General features: G+C 47.2%; 1 protein-coding gene across 4 annotated transcripts in view; it reads right to left on the reverse strand.

The window, feature by feature from the left end:
- ARHGEF2 (Rho/Rac guanine nucleotide exchange factor 2) overlaps positions 1-25,276 on the reverse strand; it is a 96,876-nt gene that overhangs the window by 43,796 nt on the left and 27,804 nt on the right. Inside the window, exon 1 of one of the 4 annotated variants that reach the window (XM_053368152.1) lies at positions 12,492-12,598. The exons of 2 other annotated variants lie outside the window; for them this stretch is intronic. Coding sequence is in view for 1 of the 2 variants with exons in the window: in XM_053368151.1 (XP_053224126.1) it covers positions 9,294-9,356 (63 nt within the window). In the remaining variant the exon portion in view is untranslated. Of the gene's footprint in view, positions 1-9,293; positions 9,708-12,491; positions 12,599-25,276 lie in introns of those variants that run through there. One more of the 4 variants, XM_053368151.1, reaches the window with a different exon arrangement.

Genomic DNA, 25,276 nt, shown 5'->3' on the forward strand with positions numbered 1-25,276 from the left:
CTCCCTCCCTCTCTCTTTCACACACACACACACACACACACACACACACACACACACGCCACTCCTTGCCTTTTGTCCCCACTATCTGGTATCCTTGGACACACTGAACATGGAGGTTCCATGTAGGAATCAATAGCTGTCTGTAGGTGGTCTTTTATTATCCAGGGATCATTATCAGTGTACATTTACAGAGTGAACAAACGCAAGAGTGAAAGCTCCATGCTCCATGGGGCCTACAGTGTCTCATTTCAATGGTGGAAGATCCAGTAGAGAGGTAAGGGGCAAATGTGTCTCCCCTAATCCTTTCTAAAACAAAACACTTGACCATCTAACCATTCGGCAGCAAATATGTATATAAAGAAAACACACACACACAAGTATGCTGCTGCATGAGCACACAAAACAAATCAGCACAGCTCTACAGTTTACTCCCTGTCCTGTGCTCCTACTATGCTCTGCAGGAAGCAAAGCAGCAGCATCATACAGAGGACTAGCCTCTTTCTGAATCTAAAGCATCAGTGCCAACCTTGCAACAGCGATCCTTGCAAATAGCTGGTCTCCAATCGACCTTAGCTGAGACCAGTGTCCACTCTGCTTCCCTCTCACCATAACCTCCTCTGTCTACAAGTGGGGGGGGGGAGCAGGGAGGAGAAAGGGTTGGGCTCCAGAACACAATAGCGGCTCAATGTTTCTGGCTTCAGTCTGAGCTACTAGTTGGGAACTGAGCCAGGTAGATAAAGAGAGCAGAGCTGGAAGGCATGTTGTGGGGAAAGTTGATAGAGAAAAGTTTTTTCTCTCTCTGTCCTAACATGAGAAATCATGGACACTCAACGAAGCTGAATGTTGGAAAATTCAGAACAGGTAAAAGAAAGCCCTTCTTCATGTAGTGCACAGTTAAACGATGGAACAGAAGGCAGTGATGCCCACCAACTTGGATGGCTTTAAAAGAAGATTGGACAAATTCCTGAAGGGGGAGGCTATCAATGGCTACTAGGCATGATAGCCATGCTCTGTCTCTGCCACAGTCAGAGGCAGAAATGCATTTGAATACCAGTTGCTGGAAATCGCAGGAGGGGAGAGTTCTCTTGTGTTCGAGTCCTGCTTGGGGGTTCCCCACTGGGCCATCTGGTTGGCCACTGTGAGAATAGGATGCTGACCTAGATGGGCCACGGGCTTCATCCAGCAGGCTCTTCTTAGGTTCCTCTGCAGAGTTAGTTCCCTTGTGCCCAAATCCTGCATGTGGGCTTCTTACAGGCATCTGGTTGGCCACTGGGAGAACAGGATTTAGGATTTAACGGAAGTGAAACTCACACCTACACAGGGCTGTTTGTCTGCCAGTCACATCTGGCCTCAGCCTAGCCTCAGTTTCTCCCTTCCTTTTTCACCTTCTTCACTTTCAACACTGACAATGTAAGCTCCTGGGGGCAGGGTCTAATCTTTTTTTAAAAAATAATAATCACAAGAGTTGGAAAGGCAGCATCCCCACCAATGTAGGGCATAAGAACATAAGAAAAGCCCTGCCGAATCAGACCATTAGCCCACCTCTAGTCTAGAATCCGGTTCTCGCAGTGGCTGACTAGACTGCCTGTGGGAAGCCCGCAAGCGGGACCCAAGCGCAGGAGCCCTCTCCCCTCCTGCAGTTTCCAGCAGCAACAGCATCTGCTTAAATACCTTAAATACTTTGCTATAGCAGGTGCCTTCCTTCTTCCTCATACAAAGGGAAAAAGCAGCCAGGAGGGTTTTAAGACACCGCAAGAAGATCATTGGCTCAGGTCAAGCAAAGAAATGAAAGTGAAATTGAGGTTACAGGTTCCTCTGGAAACAGGTTTTCTCCTCTCGATCAAGCAACCCACAGAGCCCCAGGCCTCCTGGAACCTGACATGTGGAGCACTGATCTGAAGTGTATTTATACATACAGATACTTGAAATCTTCTTTCTCAGAGTTTATTTAATCCCAAGGAAATATCGCTGCTTGAACTCCTGTTCACAGCTCTTTCAGGATTCGCCCTTTGGCTTGAACATATATTTTGGGGTAGGGTGGGGTAGGACACCCTGGCCATGAATATAGGTATAAAATCTCCTAACCTCAAAGGCAAGGATGAAGTGGAAGGTTTGGTGTTCCTGTAAAAAAGCAGCTGAGTGGGAGAGAAATGAGTTTGACCTGCTCTCCACAAGCCACTGAGACAGCCTCATGGAGACATATAGGAACATAGGAACATAGGAAGCTGCCTTTATACTGAGTCGGAGCACTGGTTCATCTGGCTCAGTATTGCCTACACTGGCTGGCAGCAGCTCTCCAGGGTTTCAGGCAGGGTTCTCGACCAACCCTACCTAGAGATGCTGCCTCCAGGGATTGAACCTGGGACGTTTTGCATGCAAAGCCAATGCTCCACCACTGAACCTATGGGGAACAGGGGAGCACTGTGCTTTTGTGTACTTCTTGTTCAACCTGAAAACATCCCAGTGGACTGGGCCCCTGCGGTGACGGTGCAATGCTGTTTAGATTTCCCACCTCAAGGTATCGAAACATTTCAGACCGTCGTCTCTTAAAGGCTCTCTGGATACTGCTGGACTGCAACTCCCATCATCTTTCCCAATCACTGGCCACGCTGGCCAGGGATGATGGGAGATGGAGTCCAACAGCACCTGAGGAGTCCCAGGCTCCCCATCCCTGTAGCAAAATGTTGTAGTGCTTGGGTTAACCTTTGGGTTCTTTGCCCCTTTGAGGTGTGCAGAGTTCTTAGTATAAAAGGAACCTGCTGGATCAGGCCACTAGCTCATCTAGTCCAGCATCTTGTTCTCACAGTGGCGAACCAGACGCCCCAAAGGGGAGTCTGCAAACAAGACCTGAGCACCATAAGAATGTAAGGAGAGCCTGCTGGATCAGGCCAATGGTCCATCTTCTCCAATACAATATGCCTGTGGGAAACCCGCAAGCAGGACCCAAGCACAAGAGAACTCAGGTCCCCCTGTCATTTTCATGCCTTGAAAGGAAAAACTCTTACCCAAATCTCTAAATGCAGATTGGCTGCCTCTGTCAATCACCAGAGACAGAGTTCTGGGCTCGATGGGTCTTTGGCCGTTCTCATCTCTAAATTGCTTAGACCCTTTCTCTGTTCCACCCAGGCAACAAATGTCACCAGCATGAGGGGCAGGGAAGATCAATAACTTATAGAAAAAGTAAAAGTTGGCAAAGCATTCAATATATCCAGCCAGCCAGCCAGCCAGCAAGCCAGCAAGCATTATCTGACACTATGTTTGCTATGCTGGTGTCCTCCAGATATCCTGGACTACAACTTCCATCATGTTGGCTGGTCCTGATGGGGGTTGTAGTATAAAATGGCTGTGCTGGCTAAGGATGATGGGAGCTGAAGTTTAGTTTTTCCATTTCTATCCCGCCTTTCCTCCAAATAGCTCAAGGGGCTACACATAGTTCTCCTCCACCCCATTTTATCCTCAAAACTACTCTGTGAGACAGGTTAAGCTAGGAGGTAGTGAATGGCCCAAGGTCGCCTGGTGAGTTTCATGGCTGAGTGGGGTTTTGAATCCCGGTCTCTGCCAGCTCCTAGTCCAACACATATCAAGAAGGCACCAGTTTGGCTCACAGAAACACAGAAAGATGCCTTATCCTGAGTCAGGCCATAGGTCTGTCAAGCTCAGCATTGTCTTCTCTGACAGGCAGCAGCTCTCCAGGGTATCCCCCAGGGCTCTCTCTTAAGCAGACTGCCCTAAACAAAGAGATCCACTTCTTCCACAACATCCCAAGAGAACAAAGGACAGACAGGTCAATTCAGCTGCTGGCAATCTCGACACAGGAATGAGATGGCGCAAGGCGGCTCCCCTTCCCCTGTCCCCCCCTCACTCCCCCCTTCACCCCGCCTGAGTGCACATGGCTACCCCCTTCCTCTGATCTCCACAAACAATAACAATGGGGGAAAGAGGCCGGAATTTGCAGGGCCTATAATGAATTTGTGGATTACTATTGACTAAAGGACATGGCAGCTGTTTGGGGAGGGGTCCTCGGGAGATGGCCGCATTCCAAAGGCCTGGCTCATTCATTCCTGGAGAAGCTCAAAATAATTGGGGAGAGGGAGAGACGACTGACAACATGGGACTTGTTTTGAGTTAATGCCAGGATCACTCATCCTGCTAAGTACTCCGTAGAGAAAGCCCCCACACCCAGCAAATTCAGGACTCCCTGCTACAGGATTGACCATCAGGGTTCCGTCCCCCCGTCCCCCGTCCCCCCCCCCCCCCCCGATGAGAAAGGTGTGTCTAATTTTGGCTACCAAATACATAACAGGGTAGTGGCAAACATACACCTTCTCTAATATAACATTCAGATAAAATTCTCTCTGACACTAATTTTAAAAATTGTGCGGAAGACAGTGTCTGCGGTATTGTCGGCCAAGGGGTGTTAAAGACGGATATAACTTTTTTTATGTATGCCACAACAGCAGCAAGAATACTTATTGCGAAGTACTGGAAGACACAAGATCTACCCACTCTGGAAGAATGGCAGATGAAGGTGATTGACTACATGGGCCTGGCAGAAATGACGAGCAGAATCCGAAACCAGGGAAGAGAAGCAGCGGAAGAAGAATGGAAAAAATTTAAGGACTATTTAAAGAAATATTACAAAATTAATGAAAGTTAGAATGATGTTGGACTAGAAAGTAAACGGTTACTATTAGTAACGGTTAAGACAAGGAGAATAAGGAAGATTAAATTAAAATAAGGGAAGATTTGCTGAATAATTGATTAGAATCTGGAATACAGAAAAGGGAGGCATGAGGAAGTCGGGGAAGAAAGGTATAAGAAATTAAGATATGAAATTGTACTTGTTTCTTTTGTTTTCGTTTTTGTTTGTTTATGTATTTGTTGTGTTTATTGTATTGTTATGTTATGTTTTTGTGGTTATAAAAATTCTCTAATAAAAATATTATTAAAAAAAAAAGACAGTGTCTGCGGCAAACTGTGTGTGTATTTGTGGAGCGAAAGACATGGCATGAAGGATGAAGAGATATTTGAATGTTGCCCTGAACCAAGACTTTTAATCCTGTATTAGCACATAAAATGAGAGTACTGACCATGTGCAAGGCATAATTTGCAGACATGCTCAGCCTGGGGCCTGCTTTCAATGTCAGGGATCAGCAAAAGCAGAGAAAGGCACTCTGCATATGCTCAGGGCTATTTTAATTTTTATTATCCCAACAAAGACAGGAGGTGACCCTGAACATGTGCAGAATGTGTTGTTTCCCATTGTGTAATGACTGAACATGCTCCTGATCATATGCAGAATGCCTTCCCAGATATGCAACAACATCCAGGTCAAGAAATGCAACATCCATACATGACTGAGCGCCAGCCTCTTCCTCTAGAAATTAAGCACCAGTAGAAAAAACACTGGGATTACATGTGGGAGACCTGAGTTCATGAAGCCAGTCACCTCAGTTGCCTTTCCATTACAAAATAGCTTACCTCCAGGGGGAAATCTTAAGGACAAAACAGGGAGGTGGTTTTCTTTGGCTCTTTTCAAACTGCAAGGCCCTATTCACACATGCAGGTTTGTTTGCACGTGTGAACAGAGTTTGTTGTAGAACAAACACCAGGCAGGCAGACTTCCTTCTGCCTCACCCCCAAATCCCTTGCTCTTTCCCGTAGAAGTGGTTTCATAGACACTCAGCTGGGTGTCATCATGTCATCAAATGCTGAGTAATGGAGAGAGGCACATGAACAGGGTGATTTTAACTCCTCGGGTTAACATAGCATATTCAAAACCCTAGTCTTTTGGGGCATGGGGAGCGATTATTCTTCCACCCTGCCTGCAAAACCTCAAGTTTCCGCTGGAACATCTGCCTTATTATCGCCTGCCTCGTTTGGCACCCAAGAGGGACTTGGGGCTTTGTTGGCAGTGCTACCCAATACAGCTGCCAACTGCAGAGGGCCTGGCTGGCGCCTCGCCAGCCTGACGGAAACCTCTGCCTCTCCCCACCCGCTCCCCATTCTCGCAGCACCAGCTGGGGCCCCGGGAGCCTCCCACCAGGCGAGGACGGAAACCAGGCTGCTGGGCTTGCTTTCGAGATACTGAGAGCTATTGCATCATGCAAGGCCGCCTCGTTTCACAAGATGTTGGAGGAGAAGAGGGAGGGAGTAGGTCACTGCTCTTTATATTTGTAAAATGAGAGGGGCTGGGGTGGAAGTCATGGCCTTCCACAATGAAAGGTAATTTTGAATGACTATGTTGAACTGGTAATTTACCATTCACCTACATGAATAGGGGCAGGCTGTGGCTGGAACCCAGCACATGCTCAGGGGCACTCTGCTTGTCACTGTAGCTTCATCACAGTTCTCAGCTGTGCCTTGGCACTGAAAGGAATGCCCCTGTCCCTTCTCATGCCAAACAATAGGGGCACAACAGAGAACAGAGCATAGCCCTCTTCTTCGGGAGAGGACCCTCCCAAAAAAGTTTACCCCTCTCTTCTCCTCCCCCACCCCGCAAAAAACCCCTAGTGGAACCAAAAAAGTTAGCAGGTATACCAATGAGTCATCTATCCCAACCCCCTCTCTCCCAAGAAAGGATGTATTTTACCTAAAACATCCTCAGCTGCAAGGAGGGAGATTCTCACATTTCTTAAGACGCTCACTCCAGTGTTAGGGTAATTTGAAAGCTTTAGATAGGGCTCAATCTACATCTGCCATGGCATTTGTTCCTTCCATTGTCTGTGGAACTCCCTGACACTTGATATATGCTAACAACTAAGCAGATGCACAGCAAGACCTTGAGCACTATGTTGCTACAAAAGTTTACTCAGAAGGAATGTCCTCCTAACTTCAATAGGACCTACTCCCTAATATTTGTGGCTTGGGGTTGCTGTGCAATAGTGCAAGTTTTTGAGGTTTCAGTTCTATTCCTGCTGTAGGCTCAAGTGGCCTTGCTCAAGTCACATTTCCTCTCAACCTTGGTTCCCCATCTGTAAAATGGAAATATGTCACAGGGTGTTTGTGAGAACAAATGTAGTGCATTTGCAAGTTAAAAGTGCTATCAGCTATACATATATATAAATTAAAAATCAACAGGGTTGGGTCATCCTGATGTATAAGCAACTTCATGCATTGCAGGGGTTAGACTAGATGGCCCTTGGGGTGCCTTTCAACTCTGCAACTGTAAGATTCTATCCCCCACCCCTGTTGGCAAATACACTGCTTAGTTTTAACCAACCCACTAACACCAGCCTCAAGTATTTAGGCGTGCTCCATATTTACTAAACACATTAATTTGTGGCTGTTTATTCTCAAGCCATGTTAACATTCGCTTAAAAGGGGGGAAAAACTCTGAGGAGGAAAATAGAAGTTTTAAGAAGGAGCAGCTATTTTAAGCTCGGCGGTTCATATTTTGTTTTGAAATAGCTACAAAAATCCGTGCCTGTTATAGACATTCTTCCATCACGCACAACGGCCAATAAATAAATCTCCCCATAAGGGCAGCTGGAGCATAAAAGGTCCCCACCCCCCACCCTCTCTCTGCCTAATGCTGGGGAACTGAAGGGGTTAATGGTGGGAGGAAGCAGATAAACAGAGGCTGTTCCCTTTTCTTGGCTGTTTCATTTCACAAGGTTACTCCAAGGCTTTACTTTTGAACATTTTTTTTTTAAGAATCCACACTGTTAGGTCGCTCTCTTCTAGAGAAGCAGAGAGTTCCCTCCCTCCACTCTCCCCAAGTTTGAATTAGCTCTTGATTTTATTTTGTTTTGACATGGGGGGGGGGATGGACGGACATAAGTAGATCAATTTCAGGCAAAGAAAAAGGCAACCTAACAGGGGTGCCCACACCATCAGCACCCCAAAGCAAAAGGGATCTCAAGCCACAATGTGTTAAAAGTCTGCCCAGAAACAGGGGTCCAGTTAGCCAAAGTTTCTGAATTGTGGTACCAGTTTTGCAACCTGAGCAGAAGCACAAGGTCCAATACTGTATACAAAACTCAAAAGAGTTCTGCGCTAAACAGAGACATCTTGGAGAATGGCACGTGCTGTGGCCCTTTTGTGGAACCCATCTTGGGCTGGAGGACCTCCATCACCACGTGGTTTTGGTGTAGAGAGCCCTCCTTTCCCAACTGGCCTTGTTGGGTTAAAAGCCCCCCCCCCATAGCCCATTGTCTTGCCACACACAAAGGAACAGTAGCAAAAGCCAGGCAAAGGCTGAGCAGCCAGGGAGGCACAGAAGCAGAGGTGAGAGTCAGCTAGAAAACATGGTCCAACTTTTGCTCCCTGGATGCAGGAATCAGAACAGGGGAAACCACAGAAGGAAGGTTTAAGCAATGTAAGAAAAATAATGGTGAGGAGGGGGGCGGAATCCCCAATGAAAATGACCCAAGGGCAGGGGAGGAGAGAGATGCAAATACCCATTCAGAAGTCTGGGAATGAAATTTCTAAATATCTGGGACACACAGCAGAGCTGTTCTGTGCCCCTTTCATGTAGCATCGACAGAGAAACTTGATTGCTCACCCGTTGAAGAATAATAGGACATCTGGCACGGCGAGATCTGGGAGGGGAAAACGGGGTGTGGGAGGGAGGGTGCATTTTGTTTTAAAAGAGTAAAATAAAATTGAGGGTTTCCTTCAGGGCCACAAGTCGAAACAAGCTTGCCAAAAAGCACATGCAGGGTCATGAAAGCAGATCGAGAATATTTGGCATTTGGCTGAGATCTTTGGTGAGAATATTTATTTGCAAGTCAGTGAAAGGCAAATGTGTTCAAGGGTTGAGCTTGTGGGGGTCGCTAATTTTACTGAGTTTCAACAGCCTGGAAACTTTCACAAATCAAACCAAATCAGATTAAGAGTCGGACATGTGTGTGTTTTGTTTCTCTCAAACAAACAAACAAACAATTTCAATGGAATGTTTAAAACATAGAATAACTTCTGAATCTGAGACAGAAGCTTCCCCTCCCCAAAAAGAAACCAACAACATCAACGTACAATGACACTTCTAAGGGCAAAAAGAGGTTACAAAGAGCAGGCTGCTAATGTCCCAAGATCATGCCCCCCACCCCAATATTTCTAAAGCCTTCTCTATTGAAAAGATCATATGCCTGTCCCACAAATGTGTCCCCACCCCCACCCCATCATGCCACAATAGTCCAGCTGCTCTCAAAGGCACCCCAGAACCTTCGCTCCTCTTTCCAGAAGGTCACCCCAACACATCCAGTCCCCCACTAGGCACACAGATGCTAGACAAGGCAATGTGAAATGTCCCTCCATCACCCCCAAACTTCAAGAGCTGAACAGGGACAAACCTTCAAGGCGATCTCCTTCGCACGATCACTTCTCGATCTGGCCAACGACTCTATCCGAGACATAATCCAAGACTGAGGCCAAACGACCCCCCAATCAATCCCCGACTGGGTCTCCCGCTAGGTGAATTGCTGGGGGCGTTTTGGGCATGAAAAGCAACGGGGGTTAGGGTGGGGAATCAGAACCAGAAAAGGACCAGCACAAGGGATGAATGGATGGATGAGGCTCTCTCCAGAGGATAAAAAGAAGGAGAGAGGCAGGCAGACGGACCAACGCTTCAGGCTTGCTCAGCTCGGCACATCCAACTCAGAGCAGGAAGTTAACTGGCTAAGCTCGCTCAAAACTGTACTCTGTCTGGGCTGTTCAAACTGCATCGCTCCTCCTCCCTCTTGAAAGAGGAGATGGAGGGGGAGGGGGGACACTCGCTGGTGGCTTGGAACAAACAAGAGAGATGTGAGCACCACAGCCAGCAGCTCTGATCCTGAAGAACAGCAGCCTGCAGCGGCAGGAGGGTCCTCAGAGGTCTGTGGCACAGAGCTGGGTGGTCCCCATGTGCAGGACCGTGCTCAGATTTTCAAACCCTTTTGCCCAGGATGCTCACCACCTCTGGAGCCACACGTGGATCACTCAAGTGGCACAGACCCTGCAAGTGTTCTGACTCCTTGCCCTCCGGAGACGGGGAGAGAGATGGACCTCCTCCCAAGAATCTCAGGCACTGGGGTGATCTGGACGCAATGCCTCATGTCAGTCAGCCGTGTGAAAGGGTTGAAAGCATAGCTGTCAACTTTTTCCTTTTTAAAAGGGAAATTCTCTTATTCCGAATAGGATTCCTCGCAAGAAAAGGGAAAAGTTGACAGGTATGGTTGAAAGTAGCAACTGAAGAGGCCTCCCCTATTCCCAGTGTGGTGCTACAAGGTTTTTCCACACACCTGTCACAGGCACATAATAGCCACAATAGGGTAACAATTTAGCAATCTAGCAATTAAGAATGCAAGAAGAGCCTGGCTGCCAGATAAGGCTAAAGGATCATCTAGTCCAGCATCCTGTTGTCACAGTGGCCAGCCAAGATATCCCTGTGGGAAGCCCACAAACAGGATCCGAGCACAACAGCTTGTGATTCCCTGGCAAACAACCTACAGAAAAGCATACTGCCACTGACAGTGGAGGGAGCATATAGCCATCATGGCTAGTAGCCTTGCGCATTTTGAATTTATCTTTGCACCTTTTAAGCTGGCCAGGTTGGTGGTCATTGCTTCATCCTATGATATCAGAGCACAATCCTATACACATCTACTCAGCCTCCAGTCCCTGCTCCTGCCAGCGATCGAAACTCACCAGGCACTAGGTGCATTTTGCACCTGGCTATTGGTCACTTGTGACCTGTGAGCCAGGTGGCACCTGACATCTCCACCATCTGGCTAGCTGGCACATGGCAGTGCTTTTTTGCTGCCATGCTAGGATGTGAGTCACCTGGCTCCCACCATAGCACTTCAGCAAAAGAGCAGTCTTCTGCTGCGAGCCAGCTGATTCGCATTGCAGCGCAGCAGCAGAAAAGTTTTTCACTGAAGTGGGTGGTATGATTTAATTTTGAAACTGGCATAGCTGAGACCCAGCCCTACCGCGGAACTGAACCTAAATGTTTAGCAGTATTTCTTCTCTCTTGTCCTGTTCAGTTCTGATCCAGACATTAACTTGAAATGATTTAACAACTGGCTCAGTTACTTTGAACTTATTCAGATACATATTGTGCAGAAAGATGTCACCAACTTTTATTCTTGCGGAGTAACTCTGGTGGGAGTGAATATAATGTTGAATATTTAACTAGAGACCTATTTAAAACATGGTGATGGATCCAAAGGACAATGCTTCTTCCTCCATGTCACTCCCCTGAACAGGATTCGCTGAAGCCTGAGAACTTGCAGTTGGAAGAGGAAATTGTAGAACACCACATAATTGCTTAGGTGCATGCCTGGGGATCATTGGATCTTGACTGTTTTCACACACTAATGCCACATCCTGTGTAGAAATCTATCAGTTATATTTTATCTGCACAATCAGAATGAATTTCAGGAACCAAAGGGTTTTTTCTGTGCCGCCTGCGCAGGAGCGGTGAGCGTTATTGTTATTTGTTGTAGCTTGTCTTCAGTTACCCCACCACACTGCCCTGCTCACAGTTGTGAAGAATATTCTTACATTATGAATGCTTAATGTCACCATTAAGAAAAATAGGTAGGAATGGGCCAATATATATGTGGATCAAGTGACTTTTCTTCTTTAAGTTCTCAAAGTTCTTAATCTAACTCAAGGCAGAGACTGACTTTGCCACTTCAGGGGTGTGTAGGTGTGTGTCCAGCTGAGCACCCCACGTCTGAAAGAGGAAACATTCCTTCATTTAGGTTTGGGGTGGTCTTTTCCCCTTCTGTGGCCCTAGCCATATTCCACCTTGGAGCACAACTGAGAGTGACCTTCAAAGGGGGAGAGAAAGAAGCTGGGGCACTCCATGTTAGGGGAAGGGCTGCAGCTCAGTACTAGAGCATCTGCCTTGAATGCCAAAGGTTGAATCTCCAGATACGGCTGTGAGAAAACCCTTCTTCAAATGCCAGTTGTCTACCAGCCAGTTGTAGACAATACTGAGCTAGACCAGTCTCTGACCCAAGGAGCTTGCATTTTAAGAGTGGACCACAGGGAAGGCAACAAGATGGATGCAAGGCCTTTGACTGACCCATTTGTGCAAAAGATTGATTGCCACAGTTAAAGGTAACAAACCCAGATTTTCATGTTAATTTGTATTCAGAGCTGCTTGTCTTTTCACAAATTATCTCCCCACCTGACCACCCCCCATCCGTGTTAACCATCCCCCTCTGAACTGCTCAACACTTTTTTCAGGAGCAAAATGCCTGGGTGTTTTTTTGGGCTTCATCTGAACTAGGGCTCAATCCCAGAACATAGTTTCAAGGAAAACAGTCCTAGAACACGTGAAGTGACACAAGAGTGCCTCCAACACGAGCCGAGTGTGCCATTCTCCCCACCCCTCCCGGCCACCTGAGATTAAGTGTCAAACTGCAGGCAGACGACATCATAAACTTTTAGAAATTCATCTCTCTCCCTCCCCTTATTCCCATTTTTTTTCTGAGTCTCCTCCACTCTCAAGCCCCCACTTGGCCTCACTGTGTTGGGGAGGGGTTAGGACAGCAACTTACTCAATAATGGTTGGGGCACAAAGCCTCTTGGCTAGCTTGGCAGCTGCTGGAGTAAAGGACTGGCTCTTCTCTGCCTGCCACACCAACTGGACATCCAGCTTTGACTGACCCGGTAGGACGAAAACAAAATGACTCTCTGGCTGAGGCTGCAGAGCCCACCCCTGCCTCAGGGCATTTGACTGCGACTCACAAGGGGGGAATTTCCTTTTCCTTGACCTTCCGGGCTATTCATTAACTGAGGTCAACTGGGTCCCAGCAGCAGCTTCAGCAAAGCTTCCAAACCCTGCATTTTGTTAGGTCACCCTGTCTCTCTCTCACACCCACACACAACAAGCATGTGCACAGGATTGTTTCAAATTACTTTCCTACAAGGAGCTCAAGGGGCATCCATGGCTCTCCCTCTCCTCATTTTAGCCTCAGAAACCCTGTAGGGCATGGTAGGCTGCAAGAGAGAGAGAGAGAGAGAGAGAGAGAGAGAGAGAGAGAGAGAGAGAGACTGATCCAAGGTGGGAAAGGAAAAGGTGGGATATAAATGCAATAAATTAACAACAAATCCTAGTGATAAAATTGACCCATAGGTGTGGGACAGGGTGTTAAGTTCATTGGAGCACAAAAAGGCATATACTGTACTTTAGGTGGACTCTATATTAATGGGGTAAAAGGGACGCGGGTGGCGCTGTGGGTAAAACCTCAGTGCCTAGGACTTGCCGATTGAAAGGTCGGCGGTTCGAATCCTTGCGGCGGGGTGAGCTCCCGTCTTTCGGTCCCAGCTCCTGCCCACCTAGCAGTTCGAAAGCACCCCTAAGTGCAAGTAGATAAATAGGTACCGCTTTATAGCGGGAAGGTAAACGGCGTTTCCGTGTGCTGCGCTGGTGCTGGCTCACCAGAGCAGCTTCGTCACGCTGGCCACGTGACCCGGAAGTGTCTCCGGACAGCGCTGGCCCCCGGCCTCTTAAGTGAGATGGGCGCACAACCCTAGAGTCGGACACGACTGGCCCGTACGGGCAGGGGTACCTTTACCTTTACCTTTATATTAATGGGGTGGGGGGAGAATACAGTTCACCACCTTGAGCTCCTGGAAAGAAAGGTGAGATATAAAGGCAATAACAAGCAAACAGCACTCCCTCTTTAGAAGTGAAGCTGTGAGCAAGAGTTTTACCACTTCCTGGATTTTACAAACTGTCAAAGAACTGCCATGGGTCAGCTTTTGCATGTGACTGGCCGGCAACCCACTATGGAGAGATCAGGGCCTGGCCTACAAACCAGCAGGGTCTGCAGGCCTCACAACCCACCCCCCACCCAAGACTTTGCTGGCCCAGAACACATCTGTCAAGTTGGTCATGGGCCATCATAAAGGCTTGGCTGGTCACATGTTGTTCCACCCTTGCCATATGTCTCAGGGCAGCGGCTCTGATACAAACAGCCTCCAGATCCACACCACATGTTTAAAGCACATGCTTCCCCCAAAAGAATCCTGGAAGCTATAGTTTGTTAAGGGTGTTGGGAATTGTAGCTCTGTGGGTGGGGAAACTACCATTCCCGGGATTCTCTGGGTGAAGGCATGTGATTTAAGTGTGCATTGGGTGTGGCGGTGTGAGACGGTGCTACATTGGTTCATCCTTGCCCTGTTTTTCTAGCGAGCAAGAGTCCCTGGAGCCCAGCACTTATGTGGCTCCCCCCCCATCTCAAAAAAATGTCCATTGCCCATCTTTTTCTTCTGAGCGATATAAAACTGAAATCCCCCAGGCCAAGTTTAAATGTTGCTTCTCAAGTTGCATAGTTGGAGAAAACAGGTACCCTGCATTACTGAGCTGTTTAAAAAAACATAAATCCTGGCCAGAGATCAACTTGAGGATGGTTTGGTGCTTTCTAAAAAAAGGTCCAAGCTCTGTGTCATTCTTTCCAACTAAAGTTGGCAAGAAGGTCCACTCGAGGAAGAATAAAAACTCAACTCCCATGTCACCCCCACCCCACCCCCTTTCCGTTCCCACCCCCAGGGATTTGGTGTTCCCTCCCACCAAATAAGAAAAGCATAGCCTTCAACATCCAGAATTTTAAGAGGGAGAAGCTAACACCAGCCTTATGGAGATAACTATATTTATCCCGGGGAACATTACGGTGGAGGAGAACACCCACAGTCATTCTGTTAGGTCTCAAGAGACCAGAGATGGAATCTTCGGCTGACATCAAGCCTCTTAAAAGACAATGCAGAGCAATCTGGAGGTAGTCAGTTGAGGGATTAGTTTCGTAGTCAGTCTTGGAACATATAGCGCAACAACAAGAGCACTTTGGAGCAGCTGCAAAGTGCTTCTATAGCTCACCGCCAATTATGCACAATCAGACTCAACGTATCTAGGATGAGGAGGAGCATTGCTCTGCTGCAGATTGGAATTCTGCCCGCAAAACGCATTTCCATGCCTGGGCTCAGCTCTGCAATATTATGAGCATGTGCAGAGTGCCTGTCCCTCCCCGGTTCCTTGATATGGGATTAAGGGAGGAGGGCTTCCAGATCAGAGGATCAATGTTGAGCCCTCAAACTGAACATTTTAGAAATGAATAGTCCACCCAGTTCTGCGAAGAAGCAAAGCTCAAGAAGTCACAATGTGTGATGCTTTTGGAAAGGCCACAAGCAGGACATGAAGGCACAGGATGCTCAGAGGTGTCCTGCTTCAAAAGATGGAGGATCCATGTTGCTGTCATGACTGGTTGCAGTTGCTAGAACCAACTTCCTCCATGGACGTGTCAAAAGGTCTTCTAAAGACAGACAGCGGCTTTTGCCACAACTTGCAGCAGTGTATTCCTAGGATGAAGTATGCACTGTGTGAAGTATTTCCTTTAATCTGTGCTGTATTTACTGCCCCTTAGTTCCTTTGGTGGACCCTGAGTTCTAATATTATAGGACAGGGATTCCCTCCCCCCTCAATCTACTTCCCGTACACTATATATAATGAGTTGGAAAACTTTTTCAGCTCAAGGAGAGCCATGTTCCCTCATGGGCAAACTTCCAGAGGCTGCATGCCAGTGGAGGGCAGGGCTAGAAGCAGAAGCAGTCCAGCCCGTGAATGCAATTCTGTATAGGAGGCAACATTCCAGCCACCCAAAAGCCAGAGGTTTCAACACACCTGCATATCTATGTGTCCCCAGTCTCCACCCAGGCAAGGATGGGTTCCTCCAGATGGCCTGTTATGTACTGAGCACATTCATCCTGATTTGCTTGCACAAAGCTTATCTGGAGGTTAGACTATTTACAGTCTTTATTGAGAATTTATTCTGATTTGTTTGTGCATTTATCCTAATTCACTTGTGGGCGACGGCAGTAAACATCTTCCCATTCACCCTTTGTTTATCCCACACTTTCCAAACTGCAAAAGCTTGATTTTTTTTTTTTTAAGTGGGCTTGCTGTGCTAGGGGCAAAAGAGAGATCCATTGTGATTGCACAAACCTAAACTCATGGGATGTACTTGACACCCTCTGCCAAGTCTGAAGGCACCACAGAAGGCATCATCACAGCAGGCAAAAGCACCTGAGGGCATGGAACAGGGACAGTGAAAGTCCTGAGGGCTAGAGACAGATTTCTGGAGGGCCACATGTGGCCAATAGGCAGGAAGTTCCTCATGCTTGATGTGTAACTTTATAAACCTACCCAGTGATTGTCTGCACACCACCTCTCTTCACAAGAGGAGCTTGAACCCAGTTTTACATTTTGGGTATCTAAAAAATGATGTCCGAACTGACATTGAAATACACATGCACGCTAGTATTAAAATTCTCATCCTCTTCCATCCTTTTCTGGTATGGAGGAAAACCTGGACGTTGACCGTCTTGCTGTTAACCAGACAGTTGGTGGTTCAAGCCCATCCAGGGATGACTGTGGGCCGAATTCCTGCATTGCAAGGGGTTGGACTAGAGGGCCCAAGTTATACAATTCTATGAAAACCATCAGTGCGCATCTATAGAACTTCATCCATTTGCAGGAGGGAGCACATTATTCAGACCACTCACATTCAAAAGCAACACATTTAGAAACTGTTATTCCCATTTATATGCCTGTTGTATTTGTCCATGGAGTTTTTTGGCAGGGATACTGGAGAGGCTTGCCGGTTCCTGCTCCAGGTGGATCACATTTGGTCAAAACTCTCCACTATTACCTGTCCATCTTGGGTAGCCCTGCACGGCATAGCTCATAGCTTCTCTGAATTATTCAAGCCCCTTCGCCACGGCAAAAGGTCCGTATAGTAAAAGCTATGGTTTTCCCAGTAGTGTTGTATGGAAGAAGGCTGATCGCCGAAGAATTGGTGCTTTTGAATTATGGCGCTGGAGGAGACTCTTGAGAGTCCCATGGACTGCAAGAAGATCAAACCTATCCATTCTTAAGGAAATCAGCCCTGAGTGCTCACTGGAAGGTGAGGCTCCAATACTTTGGCCACCTCATGAGAAGAGAAGACTCCCTGGAAAAGACCCTGATGTTGGGAAAGATGGAGGGCACAAGGAGAAGGGGACGGCAGAGGACGAGATGGTTGGATAGTGTTCTCGAAGCTACCAGCATGAGTTTGACAAAACTGGGAGGCAGTGGAAGACAGGAGTGCCTGGCGTGCTCTGGTTCATGGGGTCACGAAGAGTCGGACATGACTAAACGACTAAACAACAACAACAACATTCCCATTTAGAATGCACTACTCCTGGGTTTCCACATGTTGTTAACTGCATTTGCACATATCCCAAATGACAAAAAATGTAAAGCCCTAGATGTGTTTGTTTGAGGGCACCGTCTACATTTATCGCAGCACAACTGCTGCTGCTTCCCTCCCCATCTCCTGATTATTTAGCTCTTCTCCTCTTTATTCCCCTCCCAGCCTGCCTGTCAAATGAAGAGTAGAAGCTGCTGCTTTTCAGCCATTCCTTTTTTTTTTTTTAATTATCTTTCGCTTCCTGGCTTAAGTGGAACCAGCAGTGGTGCAAGCAATTAATCCCAAAGAGCATTAACAGCGGGGCCTGGCTGCCTTGATTGAAACTCATCGCCCAGCCCTTACACATCCTCAGACCTTGCCCTACCACAATGGCTCCATGGGCCACCTCTCCAGGATTCATTAATATGAGTAATTAAAGAAAGAGCCTTCCCTTGGGGAGGGGGGGATGGAGCAGGAAAAGGAAATTGCAGGGGGGGGGGTAAGCAGAATAGGGAATCCCCTAACACTGATCTCTGAACCCTACTTTAGATACCAATGAATAGTAATAATATAAAATTAATTATAGATGAGAAAGCACCTCCATTTGAATCCATTGGTTTGGGTCCTAGCCTCCGGAGTAGAAGAAGACAGGCTTCCACCATCTTCCTTGTGACAGCCCTAAACCCCAATTGATTATTCTCCGCTATGAATTATTCTTCTCTACGGCTAACAAAACCAGAATAAAATTATGCAAAAATAAATACCATGGAAAGGTGCTTGATTTGCACAATGTACCAAAGACACAGGGTTCAAATATCCTTAAGCATGTACTTTGGGCACAACTGAATTCTGATGGATCTTCTCACTGAGAAGCAGACACAGCCATTTCTCTGTATGACAAAGGCCCTCAAAAATCAGCTCTGTGTCCATTAAGTGCATGAAATGTAGGAAATAAAACACGAGGGAGCAGTAAGTGGGTCCTAAGGCAAAAGGGGAGCCATCAGCTGGTGCACAGCCAATCTTCAGAAGGAGAATGGAAGCGCCACCAATCTAAGAGAGGGGTGGGAGGCTATGGTATATTTCTGACCAGAAGAGAATGAAAAACTACAAAGAGACAAGGAGGGAATCTTTCCCTGAGGCCTAAAAAGCATCTGAGAAACATAAAATGAATTAGAGGCAAAGGAATTCGACACACAATAAATTCACTCAGCTCAACAGGACGTGCAAAAGGCAGGAAACTACGACGAAGGACAATGGAAAACGGGTTAGACAAAAGGTGCAGTGTCCTCCCTTTGGAATGTGGGGCCTGCTTTTCGCAGGGGAGGCAAGAGCAAACAAAATGCTTTTCTCCCCCAGCTAGGTGTGCAAGGAGAGGTGGCAAATGTTGCAGAGATATAATAATTTCCCAGACTTGTTTTATGTTCAGCCACGATGGCAGCAAGAGGGCACATTGTAAAGGGGCAACTCAACCCAATGGAAAAAGTGCCAAAGGGCAATTCTGTAGTGACCAGTGTGACGTTTGGAAGCTTCTTTACATACTCACTGGTGTTTTAGGTAATATCATTAGAATTCCAATTAAGATTAAAATATTTGTGTGTTAACTGGACTGGCTTGATCTTCCCTACAAAAATATTCAAGAAGTATGCTGCAGGTAGTTCAAATGCCTTCTTTTTATTGTGTTTTAAAAGATGCGACCAATGTAACAGTTTCACAACTGGGGTATAAATGCAATCAATACATAAATAAGGCAAATGTTTTATCTAAAAGTATGAATAAAAAATAATTTCATCATACTAATGTTCCATGGGCAAGTGTCAAATTTATGGTAATGTTTATTTGAAAGTGTGGGAAAAAGGTTTTTCTGCAAATTACCTGTGGTCAACATAACCACTCTGAGGTTTTTATTTTACAATAATAACAATAAAGTGGTGTATAAATTATATGAAATAAAATAAAATTAGAAAATAACATGGCCAATGTAACCTGTGTTAATTAATGGATAAAAAGAAAAAGGTAAAGGTAAAGGACCATGCGTGAAGTTGTAATGTCCAGGGTAATTTAAAGTTAGCTGTGGCAAAACCCTCATGATTTGTTTCTTTTCAACCCAATGTTTTCAGGGAAGACAAACGTTACAGAAGTGCCCTTATTAAGAAGAGGATATTGCATCACCTGGCCAACCAATTTTCTTTTCAATTTCCCCGTCTCAAACTCAACAACAACAAAATTGCCAACCGACACTTCAGCGGCTGTTTCTGCTTCCGCTCTTTCTTTCAGGATAGCCACATTATCCACAAGGACATTGTTCTCTGCGTTTGTGGTGTTTTATTTTAAATTATGTTGAAAATTCATCTACATGTTTCACAGGGTTGTCAAGTTCCCTGAGGTAAGGCAAGAAGAGACCTTCAGCTCCTGAGGTGAATTTTTATATCTCTAGCTCAGGAGTGGAGAAAACACCCAGTGCCGTACAGGTCACCCAGTGAGCTACATGGCCAAGTGAGGATTCAAACTCTGGTCTTTCCATAGTCCTAGTCCGACAGTCTAACTCCAACTGGCTCTCTTCCTCTGGGTCAGCCATCCCCTTCCTGGTTCCTTCACCGGCTGCCTTCCCCTGGCCCCAGAACTGTTCTGCCTCAGACCCTGCCAAGGCCAAAAGTCCCAATTGGCAAACTCCCTGTCTCACTATCTCAGGCCAGCAAAAGGGCAGCTGTTGACTCTTTGCACATTCTGCAGCTGTTGAAGGCACAGGAGCTGTGCCAGAAGCAAAGTGTGGCAATGCCAAGGCCGAAAAGATTGCCTTCTGAGACAAGCCTACCCTCTCGGACTGGAGAACAGAGCCTGTTATGTTGACCAAGACCAGGACCAGGACCAGAGAAGGCTCCCATCCGTAAAGCAGCCTATTCTGTGCCTATTTACTTGAAAGTTTGATTGGGGCGCCTGCAAATGACCAGTTTATTGAGCCCCTTCATCCGGATTTGCCTTCATGGAGGTTATATCATAGAACTGTAATGCTGGAAGGGACCCCAAGTGCCATCTAGTGAACATTCATCCCAGTATGGTTGCAGGGTGTTGAATCATTCCTTCCTCCCACAATTTTCAATCCATTTCTCAGTCTCTTTCCAAACTGTAATAATCCATATGTATTCATTTTAGAGGAGGGTTTGTTGCACCTTGGGTGCAAGATGGCATTAACCCACTTTAACTGTGTAAACCTAAATTTACGCTATGCAAAATAGTGACTAGTCTGGAGGCACCCAATGTTGGGTTTGGCTGCTGTAAAGCACCTAGGGATTTGTACAAAAGGTGGCATAATAAGTTAAGTGTACAAGACAAACAGCTTCAAAAGTGGCACCCAAGGGAAAAGTCTATTGGATGCAGTTTCTCATATCGATGTAGAAGTATGATAGGAAAAGCTGCACGTGGCTGAATTCTTACTTCTGTACTATTAAATGTGCACACGCAAGTGCATTGCAGGGGATTGCTCTATGTGACCCTTGGGGTCTCTTCTAACTCTACAATTCTTTGATTCTATGAAATATCCACAATCAACACCATGTTTAAATGGGGTAACTGCTCTTATGCATAACAACATTGGCACAATGTTCCCCAACCACAGATGCACAGAAACACATGTGCCCCCCACTTTACATTGGGCCTTAAAAGTTTTGGGAGCTCTCTGAAGGTTTGCATCTTATAACTCCATGCAGTTCGCAGAAGGGGGAAGAGACAGAGGGAAATATCATTTGTCTTCCTCCTTCTGTGGGAACTGGCTCCCTGCTTGCTGCAGCCTCCACGCCCACCCAGCTGTTGCTTCAACGGCTGAAATTACAATCTGGCTGGAAAAACCAGGGGAAAGGAGGGAAGGAACTAATCCCCTTGATTCCTCCTGACAGGTGCTCCATAGCAGCAGCATTAGTGATGGAAGGGGATCCCCACCCCCCACTCCAGCAGCCCTGTTCTTCCGCTTGCCCCCTAGAGGCCAACTTGCTTGAGTAACCAACGGCTAGTTGGCGCTAATAGCTTAGCATGCAGGTCAGTGCCAGGTTAAATCCTCTTCAAAGAATGTTGCATCTGCAGTTACAGAGCAAAAAGCACCTGGGGTTTGGCTCAGGCCTGTTTGGAGCATGGACAGACCAACACCCGCAACCAGAGCTCAGCCCCAGGTCCTGTTTTGGACACAGTCCTGTAGTTAACTACTTGTGTGGTTGCCATTGGTGAGCTGGAATTTCACACAGGCAAGTCCTTCACTAGTCCATTTGATTTCCATGGTGGCCAGGGAAGGAGGGAGAGGCTTCGTTTCCTATTAGATCAGGCCAAAGGTCCAATTGGCCAGCATCCTGTTCCCAACGGTGATTGGTCAGATGCTTCTAGGCAACCCACAAGCAGGGTATGACAGAGAGGGCAGCTTTCCAGTTTGTCCTCAGCAGCTGACACTCAGAGGTGGACTGCCTTTGTTCATGGAGGTTTCACTGAGCTAGTTGCTGAGGACAGACTTATGCCCACCCCCATCAGTGGCTATTCCCCCATCCTACCCCCATCCAGACATCTCCCACAGCTGGTCTGTCATATTAGTGCTGTCCCACCCTGCTGCTATTTATAACAACCTACAGAAAGCCCGCCCACTTTGCAAGAGGAAACTGATCCCAATTGAACCACCCCAAACTTCCCCTTCAGCCCCACTGGGGACTTTTTTTTTGCCAGCGTGAGACTTCCTCCCTGCTTCTGTGGCTGAGAAAGCAAAGCTGGGGACTCCCCACCCCCTCATCAGTAACCTTATCAGGCCTCAGCCTCACTCAGGGGCTCTTCCTGGGATGGGCAGGCCCACTGGAACAACAAACAGGCGATGGGGTTTTTTTCTGGCATGCAGGATGGAAGCTGCAAGGGGGTCTGGTGAGGGGGGCACTGCAGGGTGGAAGCCCAGAGACTCCAAAGAAATGCAAGTTATTGTCAAAGCAGCAGAAACCCAAAAGGCTCAAGGCATAGAGCCCTTTGCCAGTTCTTTTTGCAGAAGTCTCAAGGCAAAGGGCTGATGTATGCACGACGTCTAATGTAGAAAGCACTGCTCAACCAAAGCAGCTGTATGGGCTGCTGAAACACGAAAGTGGTCCTTGTAACCCCCTCATGGCTGCCACTAATTCACAGGAGGGATGTGCAGCAGATTTGGGTGAATCCCAAATCTCAAAGCAAAAGTTGGTTGCTTAAAAGGGACTTTTGGCTTTGCAGAGGGGAAGCCAGTTCAGTACAAGGAGGCACGGTGCTTTATGGCACCTCAGCAATCCGGGCATAAGTTTACAGACTTCTATCATGTCACCTGTTACTCGCCTTTTCTCTAACCAGAAAGTCCCAAATGCTGCAACCTTTCCTCACAGGAGAGTTGCTCCATCCCCTTGGTTGTTTTGGTTGCCTTTTTCTGAACTTTTTTCCAGCTCTACAATAACCTTTTTGAAGCAAGGCAACAGGAACTATGCCCATCCCCACTCTGCTGGCTGAACCCGAGGTTGGGATCCCAACGTGCCCCTGATGTTTTGGCCATGGGTGGGTGTTCCTGGCTCCACACGTTGCCACACATTTCATGGGTGTTCCACCCAGTGAGTCCCCACAAACAACATGCCACGCAGCAGCGCTCTATCCAAACAGCAAGGCCTTGGGAACAAAGGTGGTTCCCTCGAGGAAAGCCACCTGCGGCTCAGGTGGCAAACAAGAAACAACCATGTGCGTGTGAGTCACAGGCTGAAGACTGCAAGGCCCCAAAAGTAAGGTAGAAACACACAGGTGGTGTAGGAAATGCTTTTGCCACTGGCTTGCTGAGCTGAGCCTTAAACCAAGCTGCCTTTCCACTCTCCAAAAAATCAGGCCTTTCTCTGTAGACTGACCCTGGGAACCTTGGGTTTTCCCAATAAAAAATGTTCTCCCTGGCCTGGGGAAGATCCCTGCTTCCCTTCAACTGGGGCAGACAGGACCGTGTGAATATGAACCCACAGTGTTGCAGCCCAAACACATGGTCTGCCCCAGCAGTGCTGAATTTATTAACTCATTTTATTTCATGAAATTTATACACACCTTGATTGCAAATAAATATACAAACCTCAAAGTGGTTTACAAAAAGATAAACACTAAAATCAAGGAAAGATTATGAGAATAGGTTAGAACGTACAAAAGGTTAAAATACTAAAAGAAATTAAAATTCGCATCGACTTCCTAACCCTCTCTTCAGAGAACCACCGACTCTTTTGAGGGGAATGGGTGAGGGGGAAAGTGAGACCCCTGCGCTGAGAGCATGCTTCCCTTTGCTTTACCCCACATGACCAGACCCAGCGCTGCCTGCTTATGAGGACGGGAGGCAGAGCAACCCCAGGAAGCAGCAGGCGTCAGTAAGGCAAAGGTATTTCTGAAGGACTGAGTCAGAACTACGCCAGAACATCTGCCTCACAGTGGAGAGGTCTTGTGACGTGAGGGTGGAAAATACACTAAAGCTCAACCTACCCACGACACCTAGCACCTTCCCTGACACTTAAAATAGAAGAACAGAGAGAAAAAGTGCCACCAGCGTGAATAAAATAATTGCGGGGGGGGGGCACAGTAAAAAGCTTGGTGGTTTGACGGTGGTGGCTGGATGTGGAAGGGTAGAGGAACTGGAAGCCGGAATCCCCTCTTGGCAATGAAGCGTAATGAGAGCCAGAGCATCAGGCTAGGACCTAGGAGTCCAGCGTTTGAAAACCTGTGATTTAACACTGAATTGGGTTCCCCGCAGATTACCATTTAGCGCTAAAGAGTGGATTTCCCAGGGGAAGGTTGCAGGGCAAAGGCAAACCACTCAGCTCCATGCCTAGAAAGCATGGGACAAGCAGAAAACCACTCCGGCCTGTGCTTTTTAGGCAGGGGACAAGCGGAAGTGTGGACAAGCCCTCAGTCACAAAGCTCCCTGGGTGACCTTAGACTACTCACTGCTTCTCAACCTAACCTACCTCACAGGGTTGTTGTGGGGGTTATATGAGAACTAGCACCTGACAGACCAGGGTTTGAATTCCCACTCGGCCATGGAGCTCACTGGACTCACTGCCTCTCAGCCTAACCTACCTCACAGTGGAAACACTATCATGCATTTGTGTTGGGGTGGGGTGGAGATGATTGAAACCCTCCCCAGGTGCTCCAAGGTCCTCTCCCCATGGCTCGGGCTCCCCTCTTCCACCCCCTTGGGCCACCCAAGATATAGGTACAGTGATTTTTGTCTTCACCAGAAGGCCTTGAAAACCCCTGGCACCAGGCATGTTAGCTGAACCTTGAAGCTTGCCCCAAAGTGTTAGGTGAGCTGGATGCTAAGTTTATATTTTATTTTATATTATTACACTCTGCTTATCTCTCGCTCCTCCTTTCTTAATTATTGCTTTTCTAAAATAAACTCTTTATCATCCAGAATACTGGAGGTTGGCTGGCTTTTTTAGGCCACGACCGCCTTATCTCCCACACACCAGGCGCTGAAACTACAAGCTACAAGCTTTCTGCAGAGACTCAGGCTGACTCTTGCATCCAGCAGAGACTAGAGGAAGTCGGCTGGCAAGTTTCCCAATTCCCAGGATAAAAGCCGGGAGGATCCCCACTGCCCTATAGCTTGGAGGCTTATAAGCAGTATTGCCCAAAGGTTAGAGAGGTAGGGGGTGTTATACAGGGTGGATATACCCAGAGGATGCCATAGCAGGTGGTCCCCTGCTACTCCCATAAGAACTTAAGAGCAGTCTGCTGGATCAGGCCGATGTATCATCTAGCCCAGCATTCTGTTCTCACAGTGGTCAACCAAATGCCTGTCCCTTCCCCATGGTTTCCAGAAACTGGTATTCAGAAGCATTTCTGCCTCCGACTGTGGAGGCAGAGCACAGTCATCATGCCAAGTAGCCATTGATAGTCCTCTCCCCTCCAGGTCACGTAGAGCTTTATAGGTCAAAACCAGCACTTTGGATTGGGCCCGGGGGTGGATCAGAAGCCAGTAAGGTGGTGTGGAAGATCCATCTCTGCTTAAAGACACCCTCAGGGACAGTTTATACTTTCAAGGGAATCAAGTGGGTAAACGTTTTCTTGGGCTGAATCGCTTCGACACTGCAGGTGGGAGAAATGATGTGACCATA

The sequence above is a fragment of the Podarcis raffonei genome, chromosome 16, assembly GCF_027172205.1.
Source record: "Podarcis raffonei isolate rPodRaf1 chromosome 16, rPodRaf1.pri, whole genome shotgun sequence".
In the NCBI taxonomy this organism is placed as follows: Eukaryota; Metazoa; Chordata; class Lepidosauria; order Squamata; family Lacertidae; genus Podarcis; species Podarcis raffonei.